Source organism: Geospiza fortis, unplaced genomic scaffold, assembly GCF_000277835.1.
Source record: "Geospiza fortis unplaced genomic scaffold, GeoFor_1.0 scaffold66, whole genome shotgun sequence".
NCBI lineage: Eukaryota > Metazoa > Chordata > Aves > Passeriformes > Thraupidae > Geospiza > Geospiza fortis.
In genome coordinates, this window is record NW_005054312.1 from 3,265,127 (window position 1) to 3,290,276 (window position 25,150).

The 25,150-nt window shown below is 37.3% G+C and overlaps 1 protein-coding gene across 2 annotated transcripts in view; it reads right to left on the minus strand.

Moving 5' to 3' along the window:
• The window catches only part of MYBPC3 (myosin binding protein C3), a 61,091-nt gene extending 39,383 nt beyond the window's left edge, over nt 1–21,708 (minus strand). Inside the window, exons 1-10 of one of the 2 annotated variants that reach the window (XM_005419457.3) lie at nt 21,546–21,708; nt 12,492–12,758; nt 10,422–10,517; nt 10,111–10,197; nt 9,825–9,973; nt 8,780–8,897; nt 7,489–7,537; nt 6,253–6,297; nt 3,932–3,988; nt 3,266–3,268 (exon numbers count right to left, since the gene is read on the minus strand). In XM_005419457.3, the coding sequence (XP_005419514.1) occupies nt 3,266–3,268; nt 3,932–3,988; nt 6,253–6,297; nt 7,489–7,537; nt 8,780–8,897; nt 9,825–9,973; nt 10,111–10,197; nt 10,422–10,517; nt 12,492–12,758; nt 21,546–21,570 (896 nt within the window). In that variant the 5' untranslated portion in view covers nt 21,571–21,708. The remainder of the gene's footprint in view (nt 1–3,265; nt 3,269–3,931; nt 3,989–6,252; nt 6,298–7,488; nt 7,538–8,779; nt 8,898–9,824; nt 9,974–10,110; nt 10,198–10,421; nt 10,518–12,491; nt 12,759–21,545) is intronic. The other variant, XM_005419458.2, reaches the window with a different exon arrangement.
• Nucleotides 21,709–25,150: the final 3,442 nt, after the last annotated feature.

The following is a 25,150-nucleotide window of genomic DNA, read 5'->3' on the forward strand; positions in this document are numbered from 1 at the left end:
GAGAAGGGGGTTTCAGCTCAGTGAGACTGAACTGAAATATTGTAGGCAATATCTCATATCTTCAAAGTGGTTTAGCACTTGCTAAGCCCAAAGCCCTCACCAGCACTCACTGAATTGATAGGAGGAGCTGAAGTTTGGAGAGCCTGTGATAAGAGCAGCACACTGGATATTTGCTTTGCTATTACACTGCATCAACATCACCAACAAATTTTACCAAATGTTACTCTTCTATATACCTAGCGTTTAGTTTGAAGTTGCTACAAATAGTTTTTAGTTTTGCTTAGCAGGAGACAGGAAAACTGAACTGATTTGCCACATAGATCAAGATTTTTTTACATAAGCAGTTCTTGGGCTTGTTGCCCTGATCATGTCAAGGAGTGGCTTTCAAATATTTGTAAATACATGTAAATTAAAATAGATATATAAGTACTAAATACTAAGTACTATATAAAACTAAGGGCATATAATATTTCTAATATGTCTTTAATTTTTGCACCAGGACAGTTAAACTTCTGTGGAGAAACTGTATCTCAAAAAATATAAAATCATAGGAAATAAGAAAGGCTTAAGAGATCAAATATTTTAATCTTCCTAAAGACATTATATAAACATTGGTAGTTTCTCTATCTGCCTACTTACAGGCTTGTCTGTATATACACACTCTATATCTGAAAATTTTCAGGTAAGACTATTCATGGAGCTTTCAAAAATGTTTTGTGTGAGTTATTTTTAAGTACATAATGACAAAAATCTTCCAATTTCAATGGAGTTCCAAAGGAGTCTAATATCTCACTATTGAGAAGACTTCCCTAGTTTTTACTTTAGCTTTTCCATTACTGAGTGTCATCCCATTGTTTTATCTTGCAATACTGTTCTGGTGTATGCAATATAAGAAGTTGAACAAAGAAATAATATAGTCTCTCCCTAGGAAATACTTTTTTTTTTTTAATTAAAAGAAAAGGCTTTTGTGTTTCATGCAAAATGGGACTAAAAGCTAGAGGTTGTAATTCCTGCTTAAATGAGTTCTGAAAATGAAAAGAAAAAAATGTGTTTGCCTTTGAGCAAAGTTTTCCCCATCCCAGCACTCGTTTTCACTATTTTGCATTTGTTAAAATATTCTCTTTGATCCCAGAAAGACACAGAGTTTGCCCAGAGAAGCTGTACTCCTCCACTAACAACAAGAACTAAGCAGTGTATGAAAAGTAAGAAAGCACTTGGACTCATAAGGTTTCTCCCCCTCCTCTGCCCTTCTCCCTGATGCTGGAGATCCTTATTCACAGAGATCACCTCATAGGTTAGCTATGCACTTGGGGGCATCAAGATGCAGCTCAGTGAACCTGCTGTAAATGGAATATGCAGCTGATATGTTTTAAACATGTGTGGAGGGGTTAAAAATAGTTTTGTACATCCCAGAAATGGTTCCTTCCTATCCAGTTACTGTCAACTGATTGGACCCTGTCAGCTGTCACCTCCTTCAAGGTCTCTGCTCACTATCCCATTTAATAGTCCTGTGACAGCTGTTCCCTTCCTCTCCCCAATGACCTCTCCTTGGCCCATGACATCTGTATGTCAACACCAGTTAATTAAATTACAGTGATAGGAGATACAGTGTTAAATGAAGCTCTTCATTATAGTGAAGCTGGTTTTTATAGAATGATCATTACCTGTGGATTGAGGGACACTTGTAAAATGGTGTAAGAAAGCAGAAATGGTAAAAGAATAATTCTCGATTCTGTTTGAATCTGCAAAGCTCTTGAGAGTTCTCCAGCATGAGATCCCTTTTCCTGTTCTATTTCAATGAGGAATTATTTCATTCCATTATGAGATTTTATGCCTATCTGTTCTCATTAATATAAATGGTCTTCAGCCTGAGGCGTGCAAAGACTGAAGAGTTCACAAATTACTTCTGAAGTGGCTGTGAAAAACAACTAGGAGCAGTGAATTTATGTTCTTAAATTCACTAGGTGAGATTTTTAAGTCAAGAAATGGCAGAAACACTGCTAAAAGCCAGAGAAATTTATAAGCTTCTTTTAGTAAATTACATTTCTAGCCTAACAAATAATGAATAGTTAAATCAATAAATTTAACATTTCTGTAAATACTGAAGATTGTTACTGCTGTTTTGAGTTTGACTATTGCTCAAAACTAATTATGAGAGCAAAAGGGAAAGGCATGAGGTGAGGGGCTCTTACTACCCAGCACCTCACTCCAGCTGGAGATCCTGTCTGAAATTATGGAAATATTTTCATTCTGGTTTTCATTTATTTAAAATTTTATAAAGAAGATAGGCAATTGCTTTATGCCTTACATCTTCTATGGAAACCAGAGTGTGTTTACGACAATTTGAGTTCATGCTGGAACAAGAAACTCAGTTATCAATGTCAGCTATAGAAAGTTCAATAGGTGTCTTTTCTGTCTGATCTGCCTGTCCCCCTGGAGTGTTCTGCTTTTGGTGTTACTGCAAAGCTAGGATTCACCTATAGAGACACCCTGCATGGAGTGTGACACAGGGGTTTGTGCAGCATGTGGCCTTGTTTGCCCCACTGAAGTTTGGGTGAGATACCTGAGCCTATTGTGGCTTTATTGCCTTCTGTAGGAAGTTACTTCATCTGTCAGCATGATCCTGTACTCTTTGTGAGGATAAAACACTTTTTATAAATAGTGATACCACTGCCTGAGCAGAGACTGAACACAGATTCACAACAACACTCATCCAAGTAGCTGATTGTGAAAACTTAAAATAAGAAAGTTTAGACTTGCAAAACATGAATCTAAGTGACAGTTTTTATAGTAGTTTCAGGTGCTGGAAAGACAGAGTGAGTGGTCAGTGAACAGAAAAAGCAAGCAAAACTTCATCACGTAATTGATAGGCAACAATATTATGCAAATGATTTTTCTGATTCTAAATACTGTGTCAACAGGAATACGAAGCAGCAGGTTATTGAGAAAATCTGGAAATTCAAGGGAATTTTAGAACTGGTTGCATGAAAGAAAGTGATGGTAAAAGCCAAATGACATTCAGAGAAATACATTGTACGAAATTGTCTTAATTTTAACCCTGAAATTGTCTTAATTTTAACCCTAAAATTGTTTAAAAGAATTTCTGTCTCAGAAATTAGCAGTCAATAATTTTCTTTCATGCTATGCAATTTTTGTCAAGTTCTACATGTAAAGAAGACAAAGATGCATGCATTATTTCAAACCAAATTGTTCTTATATTCAGTCTGACCCATGCATTTATAATACAATTAAATAGAAAGCTTACTCTCTGTTGGCAACAGTGGAATCCAAAACATTCAGATTAAGAGTTTGGTAAAAAGAAAAGAGTGTAAGTAAACAGGTTATGAAAACAGAGACATCAAGGAAAGATGGGAATTAGAGAAGAAATTACAGCAAAAAAAATAGTGAAAGTAAAAGTAACGGAAAGAAATACAAATTACAACTAGAAGAGTAAAACATATTTGTCATATTTATGCAACAAAGAATATCTATATAATAGATAATAATAGTTAAACAGTGTAATAGTTATATTTAGGTATCTAATAAAAAATCTTGGTTCTTAATAAGGCAGCATTATAAATAGGTATTTTTAATCCCCCCTTTCCCCCATGAAAAGAGCTGCTGGAAATATGTAATCACTCAAGTCCTGGCCTTTTCCATCTTGGGAAAGACTTCCCCCCCCCCCCGCCACCCCCACTTCCCCCCCCCCCCTTTTTTTTTTCTCCTGTATAAACCTAGCAGAAATGCAGCAAATGCTGTGTGGTTCTGGAAGTAGCCATAATTACCTGTCATGCTTTTTCCATTCAGAGCTACTTTAGGAAAATGACAAGGGTTCTGAGTTTGTGAAACTTGCACTTATTCCAGTTCTGGTGTTTCAGAGTTGTTCAACAGAAGCCTTATTTCTCTAAGTCTATGGATTCTTTTTACTCACCTTTTTTTCAGTAGGGAGCTGAAATTAAACTCTGCCCCATCATCATGTCCTTCAGTACTGTACAGTAATAGAAAGCCATAATTAGTTTCAGAAGGAAATGAGAATAGCTTGTGAGACTATAACATAATATAGATGACATATTTTTGTAGGGGAGTAGTAGATGGGTTTATAATTAATTAGAATGTGCATTGACATGGAAAGTGACTTAAGTAGGCTCTGTGTTCATATTAATTTGCATTTAGGTTTAAAAATAAATGTTATGAAATTGTATTTTTTCTGTGCCAATTGTGCATGAAGTGGTACAGGGTATTAATTTTGTCATCATATTGATTTGGAATGTATTCATTATCACAGAGGTGTTGCAGAAGCTTCCCTCTTTCCTCTGTCTTTCAGGACTGTGGATATTGTTTACAGTTGGGGCAGTATTTAATCAAGCTTTGTGTGGAATGCCTCACAATCTAAAATCACTGGTTCTATCCTTAGCATTATCCCAGCTGTAATTGTTTCTTGAGGCTGTTTGTGTTACCAGAATTCATTACACTGGAAAAAAAAGTGCCACATCATTGGTGCCTGGGAGAGTTGAAGGAGGAATTCTGTGATCTGCCTTTCAGTTCAATATGCCTTTGCTCAACAAGCATCATGACAAGCAATGTTGTGGGGAGTTGGTCTGTGAAAACAAGGAGCCCCAGGCAGGAGTTTTTTGATGTGTAGTCCTGCCCAGTGCACATGGTGAACTCAGATGGAATGCACAATGTTATTTTTGGTGTTCTGAATCCCGTGGGTTTTAGCTGTGCTTCTGAACATTTGTAATACTGACCTACTCTGGAAACACCATAAAGTCACTAAAATCACTTCATTAGATTTAATTCCTAAAAAAAGGCTTTTGCATTCAGACAGGATTTAGAAATCCCAAATGTATTTTCCTCATCGCAGCCAGTCTACTATCATCAATGACCAGCTGCTCTTTAACATCTCTGTTGTCTTGAGTGAAAGAATCTGGTGATTCCACACCACAGCATTAATATTCTTCCAGAAGCAACACCTTGCATTTAATTATTGTTTCATAAGCAGAATATTTCTTTCCAGTTGTACTGGTGGTAGTTATAGACCATAATGCTGCCTCTGTCCTCACACAGTCCTAGTTGCTTCAGAAAAAACCAGTCCATCTTTGGAATGTAAATCAAAGTGTTGGGAAAACTCAGTATTGCAGGAACAAGAATTTTTAGAAATAAGAAAACAGCCTCAACAGAAAAATGATGGGCATTTTAACAGTACTGTTAAAAAAATGAAACAGATACAAGTGCAAAGTTTTTGTGCTGCTGGACAATATAAGGTTAAATAACAATTGAGAGTCGGTGTAGTTAGAAATATGCTATGAGAAGAGATCTTTTCTTTAAGAAAATACTGGCTTTACATCTTGGATTACTTTCAGAATAGTACAGTACTGGAAAGGATAATTTCCTGGGTATCAGGCTCAAACAGAGAAGCGTGGTTTTGGCCCTACTTTCACAAGAATTTATGTGTTTGCAGGCATAAAATGTACATAAAAATAACTATGGTAATCCCAGTTTTGGAAAGGATTTCCTGTGATCAAATATTCAGTAAAGCAGGTCTACAGCTAGCAGAATAACTATTCGCCTTATTGTTTCACAAGTGGTAGTTAAAGATTCAGGAAAGATCAGCAATCAAGGTTTAGCTTTTTTGAAGAATAAGACCCTAATAATTGCTTTAACATGCATATAGTTAAGTCTAATCTCAGAACTCCTGTTCTTGCTATAGTAGAAAACATTAGGAGCAAAAGGCATGGAGTGAAACATTTAATGATGATATGATAAGGAGTGTGCCAAGAAACAACAGATTTTCAGTTGTGTTGATACATTTCTGTGAGCAACAGCAATTTTAGTCAAAATGTGCTCAGTAGAGAGGAAAACATGTAAAACAGAGAGGGCAGACATGCATATAATTTAAAGTTACTTTTTTTCTTCTGACAAGGGTGAGAAGATGTCACTTGCCAAACACATGCATGTTTTCTTTAGATGAATCTGCCTCTCACTGAACTACCAAACTACTCTTTTATTTATCTGTTTTTATCTATACTTTTATATTCTTATGTTTTGTCTTTTTAATTTTTCTTTTTTTGTCTTACATTATTCATATTCATATGTATTAATCTCATATAAATACTACACATTATAAACGGTGATTTATTTGAAATTTAAGCTGCATCTTAATTATTGGGCTTGTTTTTTTTCTTTTCCTAAGCAGAGAGAGACAGTTCATTGTAAGACTTAACTTTGTCTGCTGACACAGTCAGTGACTACCTGAGAAAGGCTGAAGTCATCCGTCTCCCCCCTCCTGCTAGGCTCCTGAGTGAGGGTATCAAAGACAAAGCTTCAGATTTAAACAGTTCAATCCAAAATCTGGCTTCATTCTTGCAGGAGAAACTGACAATCTGAACAGCCTGAAGCTGCTCACACTGCACTCCCTTCAAACTGATTTGGAATTCTTTTAATTGTGTTAACAAGAAGAGAAACTCTTGTTTCACTGCAGTGAAATAACACAATGCACTTAGGTACCGAGTGGCCACCATTTTACAGTGAGGCTGGTGAGCTACCTACAGATGGACTTAACTGTAGACAAATTCTGCTAGCCTTGTTTAATTCTTTGGGATAAATGTTAGAAAATTTCTCATATAAAAATAGGACTTATAGAGAAATAATCGAAGAGTTGCCATGGATGATTTCTGTCCTATAGAGAAAGAGATGTCAAAATATTCTTGGTCTAGCAAGACCAAAACTTTTCAAAAATACATATAAAAACTAAAATAGAAACTTATTTATTATTGCATGAAGGAAAAAGGGAGCACATATTAATGTCTAACACTAGAAAAAATCCAACCAATTTTGTGAATCTCACTAATAGAAGGGAACATTATTCCATTAAGAGAGACATCAGAAAGTATTAAAGATGGGGCAACATTTGCCTTTTCAACATCATCTAAGACTACATATACCTGAGTTTTCACCATTCACAATGTCATTTATTTCATTCAGCTAATATAGGTATAGAACATGGAAACAGATACAATCAAAATGCTTGCAGGAATGTTCTCAGTCTTATGCTGCTTACAGAGCTCACACCGAACTCCACTCTGCTCGTTTGGCAAATGCAAATCTTTGTACTAAGATACATGTAAGCCAGACAAAATCAAGACCAACATCACACAGTATCTCTTCCATCTCTATTGGTCTATATCTGGAATGCTCTTTACAGGCCTGGAAAAAGGTGCTGAAGTTCTTGTTACAATTATACACATTATGGATTTCCTAATTGAAGGCAAGCATAATTATTACACCAGTACAAAGTCCAAACTCTCTTAGGTGATTTCCAGGAGTTGTATAGTATATTAATAGTAGAAACATTTTCTTAGTAGACATCTGTATCTTTGTGTTTGTTTGTCCAACAGCTTTGCTTTTAGCTAGTTTTATCTGGGAAAGTGATGAGTTCCACAAGGATGTGTAGCCTGATCTAGACAGGTTTCTGCTGTGTGTACTCACGTGCGGCGGAAGGCAGCTCGGATGTCCAAGTCTCCACTTACAGGCGCTTCTGATGTGACAAAAAGTAATGAAGAACAATGGGAAAGCAAGTCAACAAAATGTAAAAATACGCAGCTATTTTTAAAGTTTTCCTTTCTGACATTTTTAGAAAGAAATTCTTATATTGTAAATTGTGATTAACTCATGTTTCATAATAACCTGGAGCCTGATGGACTATCTTATCTCTTGCTTGTCAGTTCTCCTGCTGCAAAATTTTAATTTCAATAGTGTCTTCACAGGGTATTTAAACCCTAATGAGAATATGACTGGACATCAACTGAATACTATTATTAATAATAAATTATAATCTGTCCTCTGACAGCAGAGATAATTCCTGGAACTATGTAGAGAGGTACAGAAACCTAATTGAGGATGTTTCATAGGGAGAATTTTATTACATTCTCAGTATAAATTGGTGTGCTGCTACTGCTGGGAGAAAAACTGTTTGCAGTTGCTGCTCCTAAGTCTTATGAGTCTTATCTAGTGAAACTACAAAAATTAACACTGCTGATCAAATAACTTAATAAACTTTTGTCTTTACATTAGGTTCAGTGGTAGCTGGACAGAAGTTAGTGTTGCAGCCCCTTCAACAGAATTGCTGAAACCAGAAATGGTCCAAACATTCAGTTCTTTCAGTCAGTCCATGCTTATACTCTTTTACTTAAACTTTTCCACAGTCAAGGCCAAATTGATGTTGAAATGTACTTCCTTTTTAATTTTTATAAACTTTTCAGTATAGCACTTGTGAGGGTGGCACCATGCATTAAGTAAAATGAGTCATCTGCTCTTAAAGCAATTTTATCTCACAAGGTGCTTCTGTATGAGTTGAATTTATTTATATAGGAAGGAAAAAGGAATTGACAATAGTGTCACCTGTCTAAATCTATCTTTTTCAAATAGACATTTTTAGTACTGAACTTTTGCCAAAATAAGAATGAACTTATCTTCTATTCTAGTGGAATTGAACTTAATGAAAGAATGAATCTGAAATCAGAATAAAGCCAGAGAAAAGTGGGCAGTTTTGCATCTTTGTGTGTGCTTTCTTTAAGAGCATTGCAGTACTCTGACCAGAGTGACAACCAAGTGGTATTTCTAATGATGTCAATTCCATTCTCCTCTCTAGATCTTCAGGTCTATACTTCAGATTTGTGCTTGTCTAGTAACCATTATGTACCAGAAAGAATTGTTGGTGGACAGAGAAAAAAATACAGGGGCAGGAAGAAAAAAAAGAGATGGAAGGAATTCACTTTACCGTTGACTGTCAGGCTGAAATTAGAGCTATCAAACTTGTCCTTGGTAGACACCTCACACCTGTACCCTCCTGCAAAAGTCATGTTTGCTTCTATGATTTCCATTTCAAAGGTGTACACCTAGAAGAGACGCCAATGATACAATAATTAAATTAGAAAATGAAATGGTGAAACCTGAGAGAGGGAATACATGGAGAGAAATAGACAAAGGATTAACTATGTCCTTGTGTCCTTTTAGAACTAAGAACCTTGTGAGTGTCCAACTCATTACTGTAACAAAAAATTATCTATAATTCCCAATTCAGTAGAAACAGCTGAAGAGTGCTGTCAGTACAGGTATTCTTGAGGCTAAAAAGGTGTATTAGCAAACTGTGCTGGGGCATACACTAATTCCATGTGCACTGGAAACAGGAGTAATGCTTTCACTAAGCAGTTTTAGCCTCTTCCCAGAACGTATGCAGAAGATGCCAAAATTCAGGAAAAGGAGTGGCTCATGTGAGCCAGTCTGTCCAGTTTCGTCCAGGAGAGGGTGGTAGTGGTTCATGTACCACAGAGGAAGCAAAGTCGTGGTACAGACTCTTGTTCCTGCTCAGGTACCTTTGGACAAATTTCTGGTAAAAAATGGGTCTTACTCAGCTACTTAAAGCAGTCTAGACAATGCAAGGGAGCAACGAATTCCAGCACTAATAGCAGAATGATTGACCTATTAAGACCCAGATAGACTATGCTTAAATAGCTGTCTGATTGTTTTCTCTTAAATATACCAAGTTTCTTGAAGGAAGATGAAGGAAATACTGCAGTAGAAAGTGCAAAACTACTCCCCCAGTCCTCCAGATGTTTTCTCATTTCACCACAGATAAGGTTTGCAAGAGTATGTAGAGTTTGTCTCTTGTCTGTGTGGTCAAAACACAGACTTCTATGGATAAGTGTAGCCTTGTGTGTGGCTTTGGCCACCTTAACATCAAACCACTCCAATTTTAGTTTTTATTGTCCTCAGATTAAAGATTAGCACCTAGAAGACTGAGAACTCTATTCTGCCAATTGTACCTTGGTATTTCGATCATAACTGTCATGTAGCTGGAGATGTTTCCCCACTTTGCTTCCCAGGTCCATCCACTTTCCTTTGAACCATTTCACTGATGGCTTCTTCAGCAGGCTCTCACCTGCTACTTTGGCAGTGAATGTGATGTTTCCACCTGGTAGGAGAAGCAGATTAAAGATTATGAATTATGTTTATCTGTTGTATCACTGCTGTCGCCCTGTACTTGGAGAGCTAATGATAGTCAAGCAACAGGTAGAGTTTACAAACTTCACTTGACCAACATGCACTCACCAACAGTAACTTCTCCATCCTGTGGTCGTGCCACAAAGAGCCCAATGGGGTCCACAGGTTCTTCTGGGTGTGTCTCAGCAGATGAAACTGAAATAAACATCATAATTACTATTTAGATTTTTTTGGCATCAAACTACATATAAACTACTTAATTTAAAAATTTCTCAGTAGATTTCTTCTGCCTCTGAGATGCCTTATTCTTTATGATCTGCTTTCACCTACTGTCCCAATCTCACATTAAGGAGTCCCTGTGGATGTTCTTCCCTTCTGCAAATAAACCAGACTTGATGTCAATGTTAATTCTCTATTACCTTCTGTGTTTTGGCTGCTTTCTGCTAGTGGAGCAGGTGACTCTGAGGCAGCTGGGGCTGGAGCAGCTTCTGCAGGAGTGACTGTCTCACTCTTTTCTGGAAATGAATGTAAGCCAAGATTAGAGAAAGTCTATTTCCTCTTTCCTTTTGAAGAAATTTTGCAAAAGAACAGCCTTTAATATATTTTAGGAAATGCAGAGAAATTAGCTGTTGTTTCCTAGAGCTTAGAGGATGTGCTGGAAGCAGAAGGGGCTCACTGAAGCTGGATGATGAGGTTTTTTCTTTTGATGAGCTCAGAAAGAACTGATGCCTGGTTTTTAAAATTCTATAGTCTTGATGTGTATAAACTTGTCAGGCAATGAATAATGCTATTATTTGTTGCAAATGTCAGTAAACTAAAGTTACTACCAAAGCTCTTGGACAAGCAAACACAAAGATGTCAGTTTCTAAACAGAAAAAGTAATGAAAATGATGTAATTATTACATTTGTAAACAGTTTGCTTATTCAGGAGATTTTGTTTAATGATGCTGTTGGAATGTAATGTTACCAAGCCCATTGTGTGGAGCTTGGAAAAAGCTCTAAACACTGCTAGTAAGCAATATGGAGAAAGTGTTTTAAAAATCCATCCGTAATGTCTTCCCCTGGCTTATGGAAGTTTGTATCCTCTCAATTAAACCATGACCTCAGAGACAACTTAGGCAAATGCATTTGGCACAATGAAGAAGACAGAATTGTCTGAAAATGGAGTAGGAGTGAGCAACTGGAGCAGATGGAGGGAGGTAGAATTTCTTGAAATAGATCAGTTGCAGAAAGATATTTTTTCTCTGTAGGTAGTGGAGCCGCTTCCAAACAATAATGGACAATCCAGTTACTCTGTGACATTACATACTCCACTATGCTCCATAGCATTATTTGCAAGTATTCTGCCTATAGCAGCCTCTGCATGGAACTAACCTGAAAGACAATGAGGAAAATATGATGAGTACAATATGGCCCAGTTTGCTTTCAGGATGAGATAGTCAGCAGGACCATATTTCTGCATGCTCTGACATCTGTCAAGTTGTCCTAATCCATACCAGAATTTTCCCTTACACATAATCCGTCATGCCCTGTCTTTGCATGTGGAACAGGACATCTCGGAGCATTTTAAATATTCCTCCATTTATTTTCAGCTGACCAGAAGGCCTCACAAGGTCCCATCATGTTGCTAGAACAGTGATAGCAAAGAAAAGGAAGTGATATAAACAATCTGAGTTTGAGGCTTTTCACCATGTTGAAAAGCAAAAAGTCAAACACCAGAAGTGGTAAATGGATACAATTTTGGAGGGGAAAAAGGGATCTGGAAGGTCAAAATGTTTCAAGAAATGAGTGATTTCATCTATCCTAAGCGTCTTCAGATACTTTTCATGAGAAAATTCCAGGGAGTTTGACTCTAAATTTATTCCCAGGAAAAGCCTGGGAAATTTTTTGAAACTTCCATGTAACTGGTCTTTTAATGTGTACAAAGGTAGTAATAATGGGAGGTACACAATAATACAAAGGTTACTCTTCATATTCAAGCCCCTCTTGAAATATGCATTTTTGGTAGAAGGAGATTTTGAGACAATTTTGGGGAATGTATGAGCTTCTAGAAACATTACAGTATAACTTGTATTTTGTCAATTGCTACAATTTTGTATTGAAATTAAATAATTATAAGAAAATTCCTGTCCTAAGATCAGGCATCTCAGTTTAGTTCAGGGTGAGGGTTAGATTAGATTTGCTTTGCTTTGCTTTTCAGTAGTTAAATGTAAAATCTTGACAGAATTCTGAAGATGTACATTGACATTTCCCCTATTATCTCTTCTCTGTGGACTTCTGACACCTGGAAAGAGATGTCTTAGCCACTGGAAATGTATTCCTCAGCTTAATATGAATTAGCAGCTTCAAATAGTTGGGCAAAACATGTATTGCTGGTAGAGAAACTTTACAGTGTTAACATAGGCTAATTTCCATGGGCTTTATCTGTGAAAGTTGCATGTGGGACTGGAAATACTGATTAAACCAGAATTGCATAGGAAATTATGTACCTGGTTCCTTGACCTTGAGTTCAAATTTGACCTTGGAACTTCCAGCTATTACAGCATATGTCACATCATCTTCTTTTCCTACATTATTGATTGTGAGAGAATGCTTGTTGCCTTCTGTCTTGATGACATATTTTTCACTGTCAGTAATTTCTGTGCCAGCTCTCTGCCATTTCACCTTGATGCCAGATTTTTCTGTCTCTGCTTCAAACACAGCTGTGTTTCCGGCTGTCACCTCTGTTGTCTTTGGCTTCTTGGTAAATGCAGAAACTAAAAAAAGAGAGAGGGCTCACTAAAATCTGTTTTGCAGTTGTGGCATATCTGGTGTAGTCAGCTGTTGTGGCTGCAGCAGCTGTCTCCTTTCTCTCCCACCTGCCCATGCAAGTTATAAATTACAACACTTTCCCCAGAGAAGTTGTGGAATTGTCTTTGAGTTTATCAGGTTCTGTGTCTCATTGGGATATCTTATCTCCTCCACATTGTCATGAAATAAAGTGAAATGGATAGCAAAATCACCTAACTTTCTCTCTTCCTCTTTCTTTTTCCCCATATTGAACTCTGTTTTTTCATAAGTGAATGTTTTGGTCGATGACAAGATGGCATGGAATGTATTCTTACATATCTAGCTGTCTACATTAATTTGCCATGCACTTTCATCTAGAATTATTAATTTTGTCCTAACAGCTGCTTAATACAGTTGTTACAGAGGATCAGGATCTGTTCTTCAACAACACTGCAGTTTGTGCAGTAGCCTGTGCCCTAATAGACCACAAGGAATTAATGGTTCATCTTTAGTCCTTCTGTTTTGACTGATGAAGGCTTTAGTGGAAAGGAATTCACATTCCTATGATGACCCTTTCATTCCAGCTATAAGGATATAAATTGTTGTTTGTATTGTAATTTCATTCCAGCTATAAGGATATAAATAGTTGTTTGTATTCAGAAGTTTACTTCAGCATTAAAAGTTTAAGTACTTGCCTACATGACACCCTACAACAATTACTTTCAAGGTGTAGATTTAAATATTTCCTCAATGTGTGAAGAAACACTTAGGAAGTTTATAAGGAGAATTAATGACATTATTAATATATAGGGTGAACCAGTGTAAACCAAATGATGTTTTACTTCATATGCAATCAAAGTGGCACAGCAGATAGAGAACTGTAAACAAATGATGTATTATGATTTTGATCCGTGAGTATCCTGATCTCTCTTAAGACTAGGTTTTAGTAAAGTAACTTGTTTTACTAATTTCTTTAACCTGATTTATTTATTTATTTTTCTTCATCTTTATTTTGAACCAAGTTTTTCATTTCAAGTTCGTGGTTTTTTGTCTTAATGAAATTTGTTATCATTTGCTAATTGCCACGAGCTATGTTGATGTGTAAAAGTACCAGCAATTAACATTCTGATTCATACACTGCATGTCTTTTTGTGCATCATTCTGTCATCTTTCTATTGACTCACCCTTGTATAACTACATTTTATGAAATACTAGTAATTTCATCACATCTAATTTTATCAGCCACCTCTGTGGCAAATTGTCTATGGCTCTACTCCTCTGGCAGTCACAGGAACTCTTCCATACAACACAACAATGGTTATAATTAGCTTTGAACTTTTAGTTCTGCTTTATAAAAATGAAAGAAACATGGCATGAAAATGTTTCAGGAGAAAAAGCTTATATTCATGTTCAAACAGGTGCTTAAGTTCATGTAAATGGTATATTATTAAAAATACCATCTATTATTTTTAGAAAATCTCTACTCCTGTAGCATGTCTTCAGACTGCATGATTTAGTTGACCTTAGTGGAGTTACATCTGCAAAGATTTCATCTGATGGCCTTTGGTCTTTAGCCATAACACAATTCATGCTTCTTGCATTGTTTTGCAAAGGATTTGAAGCTTCTTAAGCATCAGTTAAAATATGAACTACAAACACTTCTAGACTTTAGTAAAGATTGAATTTTGCTTTTCTTCATTATATAAAAACCAAAATTACATATTTTCAATTTATTTTTCTTCCCCCCTCCCCATTTTATATTTCTGATGAAAACATAATTTTAGTTTTCAATGAGCCTAGAAAAGCCTTGAAAAACCTCCTGTTTTATTCTTCTGCATGCTTTCCTTCCCTGTTAAAAGTGTGGAAAATTTCCCCTGGGAGTGGAATGTTCCTGCATGTTTATAATTGAGATTTTTTCTAATCTGGTGCAATAGTTCCTTAAAAATTTAGTGCTTTGTAGAATATAGGACTTGGTACTGTAGTGTCCTACAGCGTGCTGCCTGTTACCAGCTGCACACCTTTAGATACCGTCCTGCACTTCTGTAAATAACACAGCAGGCTGTGCATTGGTGCAGTGTATCCTGAATAATGGCAGGAGAGTTACTGTACAGCAGGCTGGGCATGCAGGATCCAAAGACCTGTGAAGATGGTTAGGCTGCTGCACAGTGGGGAGACAGGTCATGTTTTCAGTCTTTGAGTGCTATTATCGTCACTCTTCTATTTAAGCACAAAAGAATCTATAAATATATTAATTACCTAACAGCAAAGTGATTTGTAAAGGTTCCAGCCTACAATGTCGGGGTTTCATGGCACGCGTACTTGGAAGTAACTCTCTGATCTGCTGCATGCCCTGTAAAGTGATTAGGTTTCTTAAATTTGCTTTGTAGATGACTCAACAAGAACAAAATTTTTGGTGAGAAGACAGTGAGAAATCTCTACCACTACATAACATTTCTGGCTTTAGGAAATCTAAACACATGTGCAGAAGTTTATATGTAAGACTCCTTTTATTCCCTCCCATCTTTCCTGCCAAAAGACACTTTAGTTCCAACTTAAAATAATTGTGAATATTTCTGGTAAGTACAGAATTGGAAAAGCCCAAAATCTCCCATGAGAACAAAGGCCCACAAGAACAGCTGCCGTGTACACACTTTTTCACTGGTAAAGGAGACTCAGGTTTTAAATGAGTATTTTTCCTGTACTTGCGATTCAGTCAGGGGCAGTGTCCGGAGTGGCTTCTCTCTATCCAGCTTTTCTTTCATCTTTCACTGCTCTTTTTGCAAAGGAAAGCTAAAGATGTAGGGCTGGAGATTTTACAGGAAATTACTTTGCTGCAGAAGAGAGATTGCTGAACAAGCATGCGAAGAGAATACCATATTTTTTCCTTTTGGGGAAGAAAAGGGGCTGCTTAAGAGGTTAAAGAGTTCAGTTATTCCCCAGCCCTTCATTGTGGCTGCTACTTTAAGTAACGTGTAAATAAATCCAAGTTGACCAGAGGTTTTTTCTAATGCAGTTACACCAATGTAATTCAGATATTTCCTCATTAGGAATACTCCTAAACACCACCATCCAAAACTTCTGGTCTGTCCCGAGAACCACACTTCTGCCTGCTTTTATCAGAAACACATTCCCCATGTGACAATCTCTCTCACTACAATGTTTGGCTTCTACCCAGATACGCACTCTGAGTTCTATATATCCATCCCATACACTAAACACTCCTGAATATAACCACCACCATGAGGCAGTGGAAAACCCAATGACTGTGACACCTCTTGTGTGATGTTGTGGAATGTGTCTGTCAGCCACTGACAGATCTCAGCCGCTGTCCTGTGTTTATCCAGACTCCAGGTGCCCATGAGCCATAGGGCTGGCCCACCTGATGTCCTCTGCTGCTCACTGTGTTACCTCTCTGATTCCTGGTATGTTCTAACCCAGCCACACAGGGGGAGAGAAAAGTGACATTAGCACTGGCACACCATGGCACTTCTGGAGAGAGCAGAGAGCCATGTGAGTTTCCAGTGCTGATGAAGACAGAAAGTGTTGAAGGTGCTCTGTGTGTTTATTGGGGATGGAGTTGGTGTTGCTGTGGGGATTTAATGAAGGGAGAGAAGAGGGTTGTGAAGCTAATAAAAGAAAATGAGCCTAGGGCCACTTTGCACTAACCCATTTTTCAACACTTCACCTCTCATAACCCAGGCCTTCCTAATCACTTCTAGCTTCCATAATGCAAACACACTCACATAATTTCTGAGTAACATAAACCAGCAGATTTTACCCCAGGCAGAAGAGGAAACAGCTGTATGTGGTCTGCAGTTATCTTGCAGAAACTTTTTGGTGGTTAAGGCTGCAGCTACCAGAACTTGTATCCTCTAAAACTCTTGAAACACCTGAAGATGTAACATCAGCCATACACTGTATATGTTACGCAAGTTTCAGCTTAACTGGTCAGTAATAAAAACCTCTGTTTGGAGATCTGTGATCAGATTGCATTTTGAAAATTTACTGGTAGGTCTTTCAATCAGGAGGATGAAGAAAAAAAAATACATTTGCTTTGCGCCAAATTAAACTAGAATAAAATAATTTGAGTTCCAAAACTAATTTTCTGTAATAGTCACCTAAATAAAATAACAAAACTAGTATTCTGCCTTCATTCTGCTGCCATTTATTAAATCTTGATACAAGCACCTTCATGCTTTCTCCTTTACTTACTGACCTGCTTTGAAGCAATGTCCTTCTAACATACATCATCAAACAAGTTTACTATTATGATTCAAGTCTTTTTCATACTCTCCTATGCAAACCCCAAGAAATGGCTAAGCTACTACCAGGGTTTCTATCTATTGCACTAATAATTTTTTCCTTTGCTCTCTTGTTGAACTTTTGATCTCTTTGCTGGGCTTTTATTTTATGAGTGTTTTCAGGCAGAGACTGTGTTCCTGTTGTCTTTGTACAGCATTAAATTGTTAGTAGGTAGCTGCTAAGTACTGTTGTATCTCTAATAAGAATAAAAATTAGTATTAGAAGATAGAAGAGCCATTATTATTTCCTTATTGTCAGAAAAAATGGAGGTAAGGTTTACCGTAAAATAATGTTCAAATTACCAAAATAATTTCAATTGCCAGCAACATTCCCTAAATAATCTGGCTTAGAGTCACAAGCATCAGCTGAAAACCTATTCCTGAAATACTAGAATTTCAAAGTATGTGTGAACTATGTGAAATGAAAGTGAGTGAGAAATGTGTTTTCTACACAGAGTGGTAGAGGAGAATATGTGTTAGATGACATTTTCAGATGGTATTTCTGCCTTTCTGAAATAAAACCTGTTAAAGGTATAAATTCTTGAGGAGAATCTAATGTATCTGGTTGAATGCAGCTGCTAGAAACTACAACAGAAATTTGTGATGAGTGAAATTAGACAAAATAATCACAGGTTTCTCCCACAAAGCTGAGTTATCTTATTGCACATTTTCTGTATTTGGTGTTAAAATATGTATTGGTCAATATATTTAAATTATATTACAAAAGCAGTGTTAGCTTTTGGAATTCTTTAAATTGTTAAGACGTCATGTTGAAAATTGATCTTTGCTTGCACTTGACATCTAGTTTTGCTTCTATATCATTTGCTCTTCCATTGAGTTAAAAGCCCCATTCAGGATAAGCAGAGTTCAGTAATGGAGCTTGTAAATTCCTTTCTGAGGAACTATATAAAGATGCTGCACATTCCTCAGTCAGGACCTAAGTGGCTTCTTGCAATTACAAGCTTAATCATTCCATGATCCAGAAGCTATTGAAAGACTCAATCTTATCATTCCTTGCCTACTTCAGCAGCTGAGATTGCAAATTCCTGCAGCATGAGCAACAGGCGAGGAATAGTTTCACTAATGTCACCTCTCTCTCTATGCATCCCTCACACTTGTTGTAAAAGGGAAATAGTAATGTTCAGCTTGGTTTGAATCTTAACTAGCACAAGAGGAAACTGTCTGTATGAATTTAGGGTGTTTTCTGCATTCCTGCGGTTCATAGAAGTTTGTTGCAGTACTTTGTTCTGCTAGGTGCTTGCAAATGTGAAAGAATGATCTCATATTCAAACTAAAATTATGTGGTTTACTCTTCATTATGCAATTATTACTATTATTATTATTACTACTATTATTATTATTATTGAGGCCTCTGTGTACTTACAAGTTATTTGTAAATTCTTGATGAAATTTCCTAATCAGAACTGCAAAATCTAGACTCCCCAGTCTATAAAATATGTGAGTAAAAGCTGCCTGATTTTCAGAGAAGGTGAGTAATACAGACTTCTCCTTTCCCAGCTATAATAAAGCACACACTTCCCATTAAGTCCCATTTATCTACTAAATTTGGTGTTTAAAAAGTCAACTATTTCCTCCTAATGTATAAAATATTTTTAGGGAAATGGTTGGGGTTTTTTTAACATTCCTGAATTTTCAGAACAAAAAAATGATCAAAATTTTCCAAATACTGAGCTTTTGAACAAAGATACACTATGAAATGTTTAAATCAAAGGGAGAAGAACATAAAGTTTCTGCCACAGAATCCTGCAAAAAGTGGTGCTTTTCAAAGTTTGATTTTTTACTCTAACGCTAAAATCTTACAGGTCTTATAAATTCTGTTACTCTTGTGGATGGTGTAGATTTTCTAGAATGCTAAGACAGCTCTTTTGGCATTCTTGAAATAAGTAGGGAAGTGCTTTATCCTGAAGTATTTTAGTTGGGCAGTTGAAAGTGAAAGAATGTCTGTTGGAAAATACAATTCACGACACCATTTTAAGTTTAATGGTTTATTCAATGATTTTTGGGTTTTTTTTGGCAGGGTTTTTGGGGGGTTTTTGTGGGTGGGTTTTTTTTGTTTGTTTTTTTTTGGGTTTTTGGGTGTTTTTGGTTGTTGTTGTTTGTTTCTTTTTACATGTTAAAAGCCCTGTTAAACAGGTATAAGCAGAGTATCTCTGATCATTCTTTGACATGAAGAATTTTCTCTTGCCTATACACCAGATGCACAAATTTCAGTAATACAGACTGGGCTTCTTTGGGCTCTTCATAGCTACATGGTGTGTGAAAGGCAGGAATTGTGATTTATCCAAGTATGAATTGCCCAGTGGTTATTTGGCCATCCTGATATGGTGCTCAGCATTATCCCATCTTGAAATGGCTTGAACTGTATAAACAACATGAAATAGAAAACCAAAGGGATTAGTGTCTCCTGGGAGACTGAGAAGATCCTCTCTAAAATCTGTGGGGCATGTGACTGGTTCTGTCTCGGTCAGAGTGTGTAACAAGAGCTTTTCCTCCCCCTGCTGTGATAATCCCAGTGTTTGGTCTGGTTTGTTCATAAGAACTGTGTAGGACTAGTGATGTTAGACACCTGTTAGATTTCTCTGGAGAAATAAGTTGGGATAGAATTTCTCTTCACCATTAGCCAGCAAAAGTGGGCATCTTCACAAACAGAGACATTGCCTCTCCCCCACGGAGAATGAAAATGTTAATTTAAAGGCAGTTAAACAATTAGAACTCAGAAGTCATAATGCCAAGGTGTCACTGTCAAATTTTGCCTTCTCTATTGTATTTCTTTTTGTCTGCATTCACAATTAAACATTTCAATAAAACTTAAAAATCATGTGACTTTAAAACCAGAATATGAGTATAATTTTCTCATTTTTGAGGTGATGACTGAAATTTTGCGGCTTATATTTTCAAGTTTTTGTCTACAATTACAGGATCTAATATATATTTCTTTTTTATATACAAATCTACTTTCATTAGAAAAGGCAGCCTTATGAATATGAAATGATGTTATATTTGTAATACAATCTAAGGATTGCTGGCACCACTGTTGCTTTAGGGTTATCACACAGAAGGAACACAAAGAATCTTGCTGGAGTCTCATGCTTTGATGCTTGGCAGGTTGTAATGGGGGAGTCTCAGGGTGTGTAATGGGTCTGCCTCTAGTAGTGGCTGATTTCAAATATTTTGGTCAAATGAAAGTGCTTAGCAAGTTCTTCTTTTGTTATTGTGACCATAGGAGATTGAGACAGTCTCCTATGTGGCCAAACTAAGAGGAGACCAATCCTGCTCAGGCCTTTGCATTGCACAAAGGTCATTATTAATAATAATAATAATAATAATGGCCTTTGCTGGTACTGGCTAGCTCTGGAAACAGCACATTACTAAAAACATGTGCACCTTGTACTGTACATTCAGGTAGTGGTGATCCTGGATATGCACTGGCATCAATGAAGTGACAGCTCTAAAGTGCAGAATCCCAGATTTAGTACAAGTTTCTCCAGGCCTGACTATTGAGCATGTTCACACTTGACAAACAATTATAAATTCAGCTTTTGTCAGCTTTTTTTCCAAACTTGTGGATGCAAAGTTCTCCTGAGGCATCTTCCTCTGCAGGTGTCCTGAAGTTAGCTGCCTCTTCCTTTTCTTCCCAGGCTCTCTTCCTCCTACAAACCCCAGATCCATTGCATCTTGCACCCCTTTCTAGGCCTCCTCTATGTGGGCACCATCTGAGTGATTCCTTATTTGAAGATTTTTAGCTAAATCATTCATAAATTTGAAATAGTTTCCTGGCATTTTTCTCTGTGGCTCTGTGACCTTGGCTTCCTAAAAAGGGCTAGTTATCTTCTGGCTCAAGGGGAAAGGATGAAGGAGGGCAAGGGAAAAGAAATTGTACGTATTCTTCACAGTACAATGTTGCCTTTTTTCCCTAGAGTTCTATTGTCAGTGGTTAAAAGAAACAGAAAGAATAAACTCTGACCAGGCTCTGTTTGCTTTCATTTTCACAGAGAATTCATTCACAATAAATACCATCAAATTTTGCCAATAATACTTCTACAAATTGTCAGGGGGAAAAACACCCAAACCCAAAATAAAAGCAGGAGAGATTTATACTATTTAGCTGTCCAAGAGAGAGACTACAAGCTTTCATTTATTTTTTTTTCAGAGTCCTAAAGGTGACTAAGAAAGCAAATGAGAAATTAAAAGCATATGAGAATTAAATGTGTTTCATCTCTACTTTTTCCTCATCCAAAGTCTCTTGAGAAAATTCTGTGGCTGAGGGTTATCAATATGTTAGTGATTTCTCTTCAAGATCACTCAATATCTCTTGCATTTAAAACTTAATAAAATAATTTTTTCCCTACTTATTTTTTCATTTGAGGCATCTAATTTCTCTAGCATACATAATCTACTCACATTTTTCCTGTCAGGCTGTTCTTAGTTTTGTCTGTCAGTTTTGATCCTTACCTGTTTTCTTTACAGGCTCTGGCATCTTCCCTTTGTTTCTGGTGGAGCTCCCAGCTGTATCTAGAAAGCAGGGAATGAGTCACCCAGGAATGGGACTGCAGGGCTTTTGAGACTCCCTAAAGCCCCACGGGTTGGAAGCCCCCATCCTGCTCCTCCCCCTTGATCCCCCCCTGTTGTCGACTACGGCACCTTATCAGCAGCAGGGCACTTGACAGGCTACATCAGCTGGGATAAATATAGCCAAGTTCCAGGAGCCAGGGAGCTCAGGCCACCCAAGGCTGGCTACCACTGATCTGGTGGTATAAACCAGAGCACAATGTGATGCTGCACATGCGTGCAGAGCATTTTCTGGCTCCAGGCATGTATTGCATGAAGAATTCCAACACTGCCAAGTTTAGAGCACATGCAGCAAACTAGATCTGACGGTTACATCTCCTGTGTGCCGGTTCCTGCTTACTCTGAGTGGGCACTTGCTTACATTCTTGATACTTATTTCAGTTTTTGTTTTTGTCATAATTGGGTCAGAGCTCAACAGCCCCTCACAAACTGGTTTTCTTGTTTCTTTTTTTAGCTCTTCAACAGAAGACTGTATTTGTAGAACTAACTGTGAGCTTTAAGGAAAGAACTTTCTTTTGCAGAGACACTTACACAATACTGACATTTGCAGTCACAAGTAGAAAGCATGACACTACTTAAATAGTTTTAGTCCTCCCTCCTCATCCACCCACTTGATCCACAGCTTACGTTTCTTGATAACTAGCAAGTTTTTTTCTTCTTCTTTTAAATATCATTTTAAAAATGGTTCCAAGGTTCTGTTTTATACCACTACAAGTTTCAATTTTGCTTAATCATATAGAAAAGATCTGGGGGAAAGTCTCACTAGAAAATTATTCTTGTATGGCCATTTCATGCTTCAATCATTGCTTCTTATTTATTCACATATTTAGCAAAATTCATATATGTCAAATATATATCTATATAGATTTAGCATATTCATATGCATATTATTTAGCATATTCATATATGGGAAAATAGTAACTGTAGACAATCATTCTTTTATTATCATGATGCTTTATCAATTTTGAGTTTTAAGCTTTACCAGAAAATCTCTGGAGGCCAAACATTAAGCATATTTTAGCCACCACTAGTATTGACAAAATAATTAAAAAAAAAAAAGAAAAAAGGTGTGGTTTTCATTTCCCCCCCCAGCTTTACTATCCTGTAAAAAACCTCATTTTTAAATGATTTAATCTTTTGGCATGGAGTGCAGAATAGACCAGTGTGCAAGAAGCTCATCAGTCACTGTACTCTGTCTGTCTTTCACATGTGACTCTCTCAGTAGGCTGATAGCACAAATGTGAACATGCAAGAATCACTGCTGATACCCCTCCTGATTTGGGGCCAAACACCTCCTCCCCTTCCCTTGAAGCAATTTTTAATGGATGAGTGAGGAAGATGAGCAGGATGTCGCCTGTTTCTTTTCCATTGCCTGGTTTCTAGTGGAGCACAAGTTACCATGATATTTATTTGGCTACTATCCTGTGCCTGAGATATTTCACTGGGAGTCAGGAAATTTCCTTTGGCTATTTGCTTTGCCTTGAAACCTTTCAAAGGGCTTGGGTCTCACTTCTTCCCCACGATGAAACACAGCTATGAGGATTTAATCTGATGCAAGGAAACGATCCTAATCCAATAATAACTTTGCAGATTTTGTCATCTTTAATGTTATTTAAAGTAATATTTCAAATATATAGCTATGTTCAAGACTTGGAAAAACGAATGTTTTTTCTGCTATTACACATTAGGTTACCAGGTGGCAGCATTGTTGTAATAGTAAACTTTTTTCTAGCATTTTCTATATTATATTACATAACATTACATTTCATTTCATTACATTACATTACATTATATTATTTGACTACTTTTAATAACAAAACTGCTATGCAAATGAAATGGATAATTTCAATGGCTACCCTGACCCAAAACAGAAGTGTAGTTGATTGTGATAACTACTTTGTAGTGCACTGCAACACTAGACAATTGTTTAGCAAGTGTGTGAAGTTTCATCCTGTATTCAAATGAAACTAATGTACAAGAACAGTGAAGCAACATGTAATAAATGTCTCAGGGCCTGTGCTTAAAAAGTGAGTGAGAGGGAAAATTCTTCCTTGTCAGAAGAATTACTCTGAAACTATTGCTCTGCTTCAGACAGTGTCTTTCACCACATAATTAAAAATCAAGTTCAATATGACAGAAATTGATGGCCTGCAGTGACATGTTGCGTGATTTTGGATAGCTGCACCATGGCTTATACAGAGAAAACCAAGGATTTATTATTTATAGCCAAAGTGAACAGCACCTCCTTCTAAAAAGACTACCCAACTTCTTATTAAAAGGCTATGTATTTAGGTGCTTGTGTCTCTGCCCAAATTTAGCTATCCAGGCAGAAAGTCTATATATTACTTTTCTATTTTGGGCTTCTTTTCCTGGTAGTTTCTGTCATGCCATTTAATTTCTTGTATCTATTTCTGTTTATTTGTTTCTCTGCCTTTTGCTTTGTGTCATGAAATTACCACCTCCTCAGTGGCGCTGCAGTTTCTGAGGACAAGGCAGTAAAATTGCCTCGGTTTTTGCAGATTTACTGGTGGGAATGGTGGGACAGCTGAGGTGGCTCAGTGCAGGGCACAGGCCCAGCAGGGCTCGTCCACTGAAGTGCTCATAGAATCATGGAATATCCTGAGCTGGAAGGGATCCACAAGGTTCATCAAATCCAGCTCCTGACTTTGCATAGGACAACCCCAGTACCCACACCAGGTCCCTGAGGGCATTGTCCAAACCTCCTTGAACTTTGGCAGGCTCCTGCTGTGACTTTCCTAGAAGTTCTGTTCTAGTGCCCACCCACCCTCTGGGTGAAGAATCTATTCCCAATATCCAACCTAATCCTCACTGTTTCCTTTGAGTTTTTGAATCACAGAGTGCTGGTGTGTACAGTGCAAAGCCACTTGACCTTACTGACAGAGCATGAGTTTACAGGGATTAGGAGATTTGGGTAATGCTGGTCCTGCTTATTTGAGCTTTCTTCTGTACAACCATTTTGTATCCCTACCCTTTGCACTCCATGCTCGAGTTCTTTCTGTATATTTGACAGCAGCTTGCTTTCATTTCAGGGTTGCTCTTTTAACTGGCTTCATGTTAAACAACCTGAGTTGCTGCATATTCTAGACTATGGGGGAAAAAATGCAGTCTGCATATGCTCAGTGAGAACTTTCTACATTTCATCCTCTGAAGAAGTTTTTTTTTGGGTCCAATGAGGTCCAATGCAGGGGTCAGCAGAGTTTTCTATGCATTTATGTCAGGGCTAATTTGCTAATTTGTGGGACTTGGACTTAATCTAGACACCAAAAGTAAAAGCAAACAGCCTTTGTGTCCTGTGCTCCAAACATTATCTCCCTCAGGCATACCAACATAAAGGGGAGAACCAGCAGGGTTGGGGGGCAAATAGTTGGAACTTCTGAGAGGGAAGGGATCACACCAATTTGAGTGGGAGGAGGAAATAAAAATGTGTGATTGAAGGGCGTGGATTGGGGGAGAACATTGGTTTTTCT